The sequence below is a fragment of the Cyphomyrmex costatus genome, unplaced genomic scaffold (genome assembly GCF_001594065.2).
Source record: "Cyphomyrmex costatus isolate MS0001 unplaced genomic scaffold, Ccosl1.0 scaffold193, whole genome shotgun sequence".
Taxonomy (NCBI): domain Eukaryota; kingdom Metazoa; phylum Arthropoda; class Insecta; order Hymenoptera; family Formicidae; genus Cyphomyrmex; species Cyphomyrmex costatus.
Window position 1 is genome coordinate 3,295,818 of NW_017275965.1, and position 10,273 is coordinate 3,306,090.

The 10,273-nt window shown below is 38.5% G+C and overlaps 1 protein-coding gene across 1 annotated transcript in view; it reads left to right on the forward strand.

Moving 5' to 3' along the window:
- Window positions 1-10,003: 10,003 nt before the first annotated feature.
- EMC8-9 (ER membrane protein complex subunit 8/9) overlaps window positions 10,004-10,273 on the forward strand; it is a 3,020-nt gene continuing 2,750 nt past the window's right edge. The window contains exon 1 of the mRNA XM_018538463.1: window positions 10,004-10,235. Coding sequence (XP_018393965.1) covers window positions 10,032-10,235 — 204 coding nt within the window. The 5' untranslated portion in view covers window positions 10,004-10,031. The remainder of the gene's footprint in view (window positions 10,236-10,273) is intronic.

The following is a 10,273-nucleotide window of genomic DNA, read 5'->3' on the forward strand; positions in this document are numbered from 1 at the left end:
TTATATATGTATATATAATTTATGTTTCTTTTGTATATATATATATATTTTTTTTGTTTTATTTGTATTAATATTGTAAACTATAAAAAATTATTTTATAAAAAAAATCTTATTACCCCTCGATTTAGACCGTTTTTTCTTTATACTTTGCATTGCAAGAAACGAGCAAAATCTAATAAATATTTTTATTATTGTAAGTATTCTAATATATACCTGAAGAGAGCTTAAATATAAAGCCGGAACACGTAGCGTGAATTGTATTTTTGCGTATATTTAATCTGAATATTAAAAGTCCTGTAACTTCTTATCAATATTTTTAAAATATAATCTTGACTATAAAATACATTCATTAAATCCAACAAGAAAATAAAGGCAAAAAGAGACTTTACAAAAATTTTATTTGAAAATTATTTTACTATTATTTACGTCAAACTATACAACTTTCATGAAATAATTTTTCTATATCCTTCATATTTTTTGAAATATTTAGCTCATTACCAAATTTATTTTCAATTTAAATTATAATGCTAAATTGAAGTTCCAAGCAATATATATAAAGCTTTACTAATTATACTGTTTCTGTAGGAAGTAAAATGCAAAATTAAATTTGACGATTCTTTGATCTACGTGGTCTAACTCACCACGATGCTCGTAATAATGCATTGGCATCGCACGTGAGTTCGCGTAGGCAATAAAAAGAGATAAAAAAAAGATTGGAGGCGAAGACTGGCCGTCGAATTGGCGATTGCAAATTGCGGGGATTGCGGACCGTATCCGTGAGGATGGCCTCGAGACCGAAGAGGCGAAAACGGGAGAACGTAACTGCATGGAAGAGGACGCGAAAGAGGTGGGCTGCAGAGGAAAGGCGAAGGCAGAATGCAACGAATTCGAAAAGAGCGGAGCCCTGCGCCTGCATACGTAATGCCATCGAGCTATTGTCAACCCGTACCGGCCCCCTTTTGTCTACCAGGGGGAAAGGGAGGGTTAAGCTCGCGCCCTCAGTTCCGCGAGCCGCAGGAAAATTCTGATCGCGCCGATATCGATCTTCGGCCGATCATTTGCATGCTCATTGTTCGACGTCGCCAGCGCAACGAACAATATTCCCGTAGTCGCGAGCTGTCCGAACTGATTTTCTTCGACCCTCTTTACGCCGAGATGAGATACGCGAATATGTCACAAGAAAGCGTGCACAAATGTAAGAGTAAATTACGGTTGGATAAAAGGTAATCTGAAACGATGGCATTTCTGCACTTTAACTATTGTATTAAATTATATGTGACAAATAGACATATTTATAATTGATTAGGAGATTATGCTTTGTTGAATATTATTATTAATGTAGAGCTACTAAAAATCTTGAATTTCCTTTTGAAAATAAAAAGACAACGCTATTTTTGACTGAATCTTTTTGAATCTCGTACGAAAAGCGGAGCCTTCTCTGTGATGTGTCGGCAAACGGGAAATAGGGAGATGAGCAATAGGACGGGAGAAAACAGCGCAGAAGTAACGAAGGGAGACGGAGAAAGAAAGAGAAGGAGATACATCGCTGCACATATTTTTATGTCATAGCGGTAGAGGCGATGCATTGTTGTCGCGAGACAAAGGCAAATGTGGCGGAAAAATTGCGGGGAAAAGACGGGGTGCGGGGTTTCGTGGTGTTCGGGACGAGTGTCGGAGGGTTGAAACGAATGGAAGAGAACATGAGGACGAACAGGAGATAGAAAGAGAGAGGCAAGATAGAATGGGTTAATGTAGGATCTCGCACGATTACTTGACGATTATTTTCACCGAATGTTCCGTGAAATCCGCGCGCGACAGTGTACAAGTCACTCGCGTAAACAAGATCGCATAAATAACGGTTGTCATAAATTTAAACAAATTATGAGAAGGGAAAAATAGCGTGTCAATAAATTTCAAGAACACGCGATTCACAAATAAGACTTCTGTAAGAATATGTTATGATAAGATTTCCTTACAATTAGATATAACTTGTGCAATCTAATTATACAGACAAGATTAACATCCTAAAAACTATTTACTCCATTTCTACCAATGTATGATGTAGATTAACTGTAATCTTTTTATTTACTTATTTACATACTTTTTATTTTTTACTAGTTTTAAAAATCAAAATTAAGAAATAGATAAAAAATAATAAAAGTCAAGTACTCTACATTTATAGAAATGAGCCTTAGTTGTACATTCATGTCGAATGTTGGCAAGTAAAAACAATACCTCTCGCGGATTTTCAGAAATTTTCGAGAACCTAACGAAACGACTCTAACACGGTACACTGGTGATTAAAAAAAGAAGCGCTCGAGAAGAGACGCATAGCTACTACAATTAAGGCAGTCAGCCCGTGACTGGCTGACTCGTTCCATTGAGGGAATTGGCCTGCACAGGCAATGAACTATCGAGCAGAATTGAGAGTCGGCAAGGAGATTTCGCAGATTATCAAGCATCAGTTGCCGGGAAGAATAAGCAACCGCCAACCGTCATTTAACTTTAACGCTCCAACTGCCCAGCTCGTCCCCGTCTACCCCCGAGGGTTTCCGCCGGTCCATGCTAATTAAATCTGCCTACGTATATTCCCCTCTACGGGCTCTCTACTACTTGCATCCTACACAACGCAAATTCTCGACCGGTCCGATGATCTTAGAGCACGCTATTTATACGCGCACGATAAACTAGATGCTCTCACTTTCACCTCGATCCACTTTTGTTCTCGTCGTATTGAGCCCGTCACTCCAACATTCGTAAAAATAAACCCCTAGGAACTTATTTTTTGTTACTGCACAATTAATCCTTAAAGATAAATAAAATTTAAAAATTAAAGAAATTTTTACTGAATTATAAAAATAATTGAATAATAACTGAAATAAGAGTGTATAATACATAGAACACACAATGTGCAAGTACATTATTCTATTAATATATGTATATATAAAAAGGATACGGCGAGCTTTAGATTTACATGCGCATACCATTACGAGAGTAAATGCATTATCAGTACCATTCGGATAATTTTCATCTCGTTCGTAGACCACTTCTTTTGACGTCAGCAGTCGGAACTGTGTCTTAGCGATGGTATTCTCTTATTCATTTGATTCAGCTATACGGCTTACACTCGACGAAGCACAGGGTAAAGCGCAAGAGTATGTGTTATTCGTTTCCACAATAGCGTCATTGTTGGAGCATTGTGCTTCCACCCCATTCCGTAGATTCGTCGCGAACACTTTACCTCCTACCCCTGGACCGTTCACAAATACACACGCACCGGCTTGCTTTACACGCACGAAATCCCCTTTTCACCCGTTTCTTCTTCTTCTCCTTCATCTTTTTCTTTTTCCTTTTCTCTTTCCTCTATGTTTATTTCACCTGCTATTCTTTCTTCCTCCGTCTATCTATTAGTAAGTATCTTCTCGTGGCTTCGATGCTTTTGCCCATTATCTTGCACATGGAAGAAGCACAGAGTCTTTTATATCATCGATATCGACCACTTCCCGTGATTGGAACGATAATTTCTTGCTTTGGTGTAAACTGCTTCCGCGTTGGATTTCTTTCTTTTAGCAGTTACAATTGTTCCTTTCTTTATAAATATATATTCGTGGACGCTTTATATATCGAATTCATCGATTTACTTCTTCCAAGTTATAAAAGACAAGAAATGATTTGATCTTCGCTTCTGTGTTTCAAGTTCAAAGAAATAGCGAAATACTCTAGGGTGGTCGACATATTTTCTGCTTCTTCGCAAAAGTTGCGAACGCAGACACCTGCGTCCAGGCGAGCATAAACCCCGCGAATTACTATGGCTGTTCAGGAACGATGCCTGATTAACGACGGTGCGCGGCGCGACATTGTCCCGGGGTTGCTCGGAAAGGGGACAACGGACAGTAATGCGCTCATCTCTCAGACACAATAGAACAATGCGTGCCATAAGTAAAACGCGTCCACTTTCACGAAATACATGCAGCCGTGTGTAGGTGTACATTGTGCTATCGGCTGTAGCTTCGGCACTCGCTTGCCTACTTGCGACCAATCCTTGTTATATCCTGTGAGGACTTTTGTAATAATCCGTCTCAGATTCTGACGAGCCTTAAGTACATACAATTCGAAACAGGAGATTCATATATTTGTATCTTAACCCTTACCCTAACCTCTTAATCTTTTTTGTTACGCTAAAAAAATATATATGTATAGGGCACCTACTAAAGTTTTTTGTTATTAGTCTTTTTTCTTCAAAAAGTTTAAAAATTTAATTATCTATATTCTTAATCTCTCTATGATATAAGACTGTTTAAAAAACATAAATTAAATATTATTACTCAAATCATTATCATTTGTGTATCTTAAATTTAGTATGTTAATACTTCTATAGGTAACTCTAGAAATAATTTAAAAAATAGTGCTTTCTGAAAAAAATTTTAACTTATTTCTAACATGATCTAGAAGTAAGAAATTTTATTAAAAATACTATGTTTTGTTTAAATGTTTTGCATCTTATCAAAGAAAATACAAACGTTTTATTTTAATGAATCTTTTTCACAAAATTTTTCAATCTGATACAATCTTTGTATCTTAAGTAGATAAGATACAAAAATTTTTATTTTGTATCTTATATCTACTTATTTACGAATCTTTTTCACTCTTATAGATCTTTTGGAAGAATTCATTCTCTGTCTCACAATCAGTACTTATCATAAATTGTAAGTAAAAGAATTCGATGTACATACAAACCCACCGTCAAGCAATGCGCGGAAACAATGCAAGGAAGAAAGAAACGCTATCGTGTAACAATGTGGACAATGAATAAATGTCCACAACGAGGAACAAAGAGAATGAGGATTGCGGAAGATGCAAAAGAATCAGTAAGCCACACGATGCCATAGAACTTAGGCATCTAATTGTAAGATTATCTTATCTGGTAAATCTGACCCAGATGCCTTTCTGACACCTATTAATTTTTACTCAGATAAAATCACAAACATTGATATATGTATATTAGGAACAAAAGACAAAAAAAATTCTATATTTGTTAATTCCATCAAATTACAAGCGTCTGCATGGCTGCACGATATCGTCATATTCTCTTAATTAAACGAGTCGCTTGTAAAACGGAAAAACGCAACGATCGACATTTAATAGAAGGTAAGTCGGGTCAACAGATCTCCGATGACCTCAAACCCCCAGGCGCTTTTAATCATCGCGCATCTGGATAACAAAACGGATGGCGGTTAAGGTGCATCCACGGGCAAAGCGGAGCTACCACGTGAACGGGTCCGTCTACGATGAGCTTTATGATTGAAAGAGAGAACGGTAGGATGGGCTAACAATGTGTGGGAGCGAGAAGGAGAATGTCAAGTGGACATTGTTGACGGTGACAATGCCGCTGAAATTGCCGGAGGACAAAGAGGTCTTATGATGATGCTGCTGGCGAGCGAGCGAGCGAGCGAACGAACGAACGAACGGGCGAATAGAGCGAGTTGCTCGTGGACAGGGACACCACTGTATTCTCCGCTTCACCCTTTGCCACCACCCCCTCAATCCTCCCTGCTCCTTCACCACTTCCTCTCCTCTACGACCCCTGCATTATCCGTCATTCTCGAACTCCAGCATTCCGATATCGCGTACGTCGTGCCGTTGCCTGTCCTCGCGGCATCTTTACTCGCGAATTAGTCACCATCGTCCATTAAACCCTTTAACTGAAAACGTTTCTCCTCTAATATAGTACAATTCGCGTATACTTCTCTCAATGTTTTCATTCGAAAATCATAGGAGTCACGTATCCTCCTAATAGTAGTTTTGAATTTTATAAATTGTCTTAAAGGAAGAGAAAATGTTTGTATTGTTGTGTATTATTAGAAATTAACGTTTAAAACAATCGTTATATTGGATTTATTATATATTGGACGTAATGAAACAGTCTCTTATACTCGATTGAATAATTTCTTTTAACGTCGTTATTCCCTCAGAAAGAACTTGACTCTGTTAACGAAGGGTAATTCGTGACCTTTGGACGAGCGGAAGAAATTTATCGCGTTCATCATTCGAATCTTTATAATCACTTATAAATAGCACTAAATTTAATTAACAGAGTGGTTTCGACAAACTTTGATAGACCAATGCGTTGATTCGTGAATAAGCAAAAATTTCTTCTTTTTACGTAACAAAAAGACTTGTTTTACATTTTTCAAAAACTTTTTTATTATAGTATTTTATAGGTCGCACATTTTGGGACATTTTGTATAATCTATTTTTACATATTTATATTTAATATAATTTGATATATATATAAAATATGTATTCATCTATATATTACATATATATCGCCAACGTTCTTTGCTTTCATTCGTTCATAGAAAGAAGTAAAGAGCTTTGTCGCCGCGGCATCAAAAGCTTGAATAACGCGACGATGAAAGAAGGAAGTATCGGTACAAGAAACTGCACAGTGAATACTGAAAAGAATGTTGTCGCGAGGAGAACGGCGGCAGATGAGGGGGATGAAAGAGTTAAGAAAGAGAGCGAGCTAGCGACATCGCAAAAAAGAAGGAGCGGATAGAAAGAAAGGCAGAGAGAGAGAGAGAGAGAGAGAGAGAAAGACGGCGGGGAGGAGGAACGGGAGAAAAAGACGCGCTCTGTGAGAAGAAAACCTTTTGAGGGAAAGTGATGAGCATTTCTGTGGGAGATCTAATACAACCGTCGAGATAGACATCGAAAGAAATTAAAATGCTTCATGAATTAGCAGCGCGTTATTATAAGTTACTGTTGAAAAGAGTGATTATTTATCACAACGTTAGTGTTTAGCAGGAAAATATAGGAGTGGATTAATTAATTAATTTTTATCATTTCTCGAAAGTAATTGTTGAACTTCTTAAACAGGATTAGAAAACATTATACGTCCACGATATAAAAGTTTATTTATTTGTACTAACAATATATAAATTAAAACAAATTCTAGACTATTATTTCCTTTTCAAACTTCAAACTTTCGAATGTCTCATTTATGAGTTTAAAATCAAAAATGTACAAAACTTTTAGTGCAAGGAGTACACAAAGGTTCACCAGTAAATATTAATACCGAATATAAGAAATGAGCAACGAAATGCTGTTATAGCAAGGATTGCGTAGCGACAAATGTTTTCTGCATATGCAGATCTATGTCTACCTGATTATGTCGACGCTATCTGCCGTCTCGCGTTCGCGAGAAGAGAAGCATTTCAACTTGCGTCCCATCGCAGGAGAGCGGTGGACGAAACAATGTGGCTTTTGTGGGGCAAAGAAACGACGAAGCCCGCCTAAAGAGAAAAGCTAAGAGCGATTGAAATACGCTCGTATGTCCGCCTTTCTTCGTCCGTTTTATTTTCCCATCTCTTTCAGGCCCCGCTACCGTACTCGCCACCGTTGTTTCCGCGCCTTTTATATTTTGTATTACAATAAGCGAGATGAGTGTGTATGTGCGCTCTTGTATATATATACGCGAGTGTGAATTAATATAGAATAAAAATTCTTCAAAAGTATCTCTTGATCGGGGAACAAAAATGTAATGTGATCTCTAAAAGGGAAATTTCAGCGACATTCCTTTTGTGTTTCGAAAACACGCGTCTCCCGCCCTGAACTCATAGATTTACGAACATGAACTTGCGGAGATCGTCACTCACGACGAACGACCGAGGAAGCTGCGTCGAAAGGAGATTTTCGCGGAGAAGCAGGAGGCAGGGTAAGAGCAAAAGAATGAGAAAGTAACGACGGAGGCCGACGGGGGTGGCAGGGTGGTGCGGTGGGCAATCGAGAGGGAATGGGTATGTGTCGAAGGAGCGAGTATTGGGTGAAGGGAGGGGACACATAGGGAGGCGGTATGGGTGGTTGCAGGTTGGTAGTCAAGACTGCCTTCAGATTTCCAGAGTGAAGCATTGTGTTCCGAAGGCGCATTGTCCTCCCGTCGGCGGGAACTCGACAATGCCGAGTCCGTAAGTTAGTAACCCTACCGTAAAAACTTATCTCCGCCCCCGAACCACCGACCTCCAGCCTCCGTGATTCCGTTCGATTTCCAACCTGCCCCTCCGTCCTTTCACCCCCCCCCCCCCCCCTCCATTGGCGCATTCTCCTGGGCCCGGCGTTCCGCGGGAGGAACGTGTATCTTTCTCTCGCTTCCTCTGTCTCCCTTTTCAGAGATTACGGCAGAACAATTCCACGCCGCGATTCTGACGTCTTCCTTCTTGCGGAATCAAGCCAACCGTCGCGTAGCAAATTCGTTTCTCGCGGCTAAGAATGAGTATCTCGATCTTGCCCGTTTCCTATAGATACTCGTACTACACGAGTATCTACCTATATATAGGAGTATCTTTAAATTGAGCCCTAACTGCGAACTGGTCCAGATCACGTTTTGCATCGCGCCTGTCATAAGTGATAGAAATTAAGTTTTTTGCTAATTACTTGACCTGGTACACACGATTGGATCATTCGTTCCCTACTCATTTCTTATTTTGAAAAACTACGAGCAAAGTAATCATCAGAAAACATTTATACAAGTTTACATACTTTTTTTCTAAAGATGTTAAATATATGAATATATGTATATGAATCATTTAATAATTCTTAAATATTTATTAAAGTGATAAAAATTAATCCAGAGCACAAATATGACTCATCGTGTGTAGTGCGAAGGACCAGAAAATCATTGTACATATTAAAGGCCAGAAAAATGCATATATAAAGCATAAGAAAATCAACCAATCAGAGTCTTTTATTTAATGAAAAACAAGGAAATGAAGGACTTTATTTCATTTTCTTACATTATGCGTTATGCAACACTCATCTGCTCTATGAAAATAATTGTATCTATCGTTTTAGCTGTTAAGAACAATATAATAACGAGTGTTCGTCATTGCACCGCGATGTGCGTTAATTCAGTTAATTGTATCGACGACTCGGCGTGAGTATCGCGGGAAACGACACACATACACAATGGGGTACACGGCGGCGCGCGATTCCGAGAGTCGGAAGTGAACGTTCCGGGGAGCGGATACAAGCATCAGGGGTTGGCGGGTGGTCTTCTCTTCTCTCTTTGTCTCTCTCTTTCTCTCCCGGTCAAACTCAAGTTGCCGGCCGGCCGGACAACGCTCGGTCGCTGGACAAAGCTCCTCTAATTGTCCCTATCAGCGACGAAGAATGGACCGCGGGCCTGCCTCTGACAATTTCATTTGTAATTTGCATAAGGCTTATTAAAATCACAATGAGCGCGAAGCCGCGCCGTTACCGCGTCGTGCAACGGCCGATGACCAGCGATCACCGGAAACGATCGCGCGAGGATGATGCCGACGTGACGTGTAATCCCTCGTAAACTTTTTTAGAATCGCTTATACCGGAGTGGAGGATATAATCGCATTACACATAGAGTGACGTCGATTGGCGCGATATTAACGCTTTTTTTTTTTTTTTTCGCAAGCTGTTCTCTTACCGCAATTTCGGAGTACAAAATTGAATTTATCTCTCGAGAAGAAGCGAAAAGGTTGCAATATAAATTTACGTAAATAACTTTACAATTTCTACAACACTTAATATTAAATTATTACAATAATTAAAATATATTTTCAGAAGTTAATATTATAATATTTATAATATAGTAATATTAGTAATAAATAAATTGGCCTGGCACAGAACGTTATTACGTGTTAATATTTATAACAATAAATTCATTTGATATTAAATATGTTTATTAAAATAGGATTCTTTCTATTATTGAATATTCGCCTGTCGCATGTCGGTTTAATTTCTACTTATTATAAACATATTTATATTATAAATTATGAATAATATCTGAAATATATTTATAATATCTTAATAAATATCTTTTATATCAAGTATGAATTTTATTTATTTTTCTCATTTTGAGATATTTTTGACCTAGCGTCAATTCACTATATAGGAAGAAAAGACTTGATGTTCACCGCCCTGGTAATCGCAATGGGTTGGCAATACTGATTCATTCTGGTTTCCTCGCGTCTGCTTGCGTTTACAGTGCACCCTTGACGATGACGAATGTTTTCTTTTCACCCCGCGCGTATTGCAAAATTATTTTACACGCAGCTAAATATCCGCATTGTGCGATAAATGGCCTGCTGCTTGGCAAACAAAAGAACAAGGATGGCAGGATGGATTTGTACATCGAGGATGCGATACCTTTATTCCATATATGCCTACACGTTTCCCCAATGGCGGAAATAGCTCTTACTTTGGTAAATATTTGACAGGCGTTCGCTCTGCCGCAGTAAAA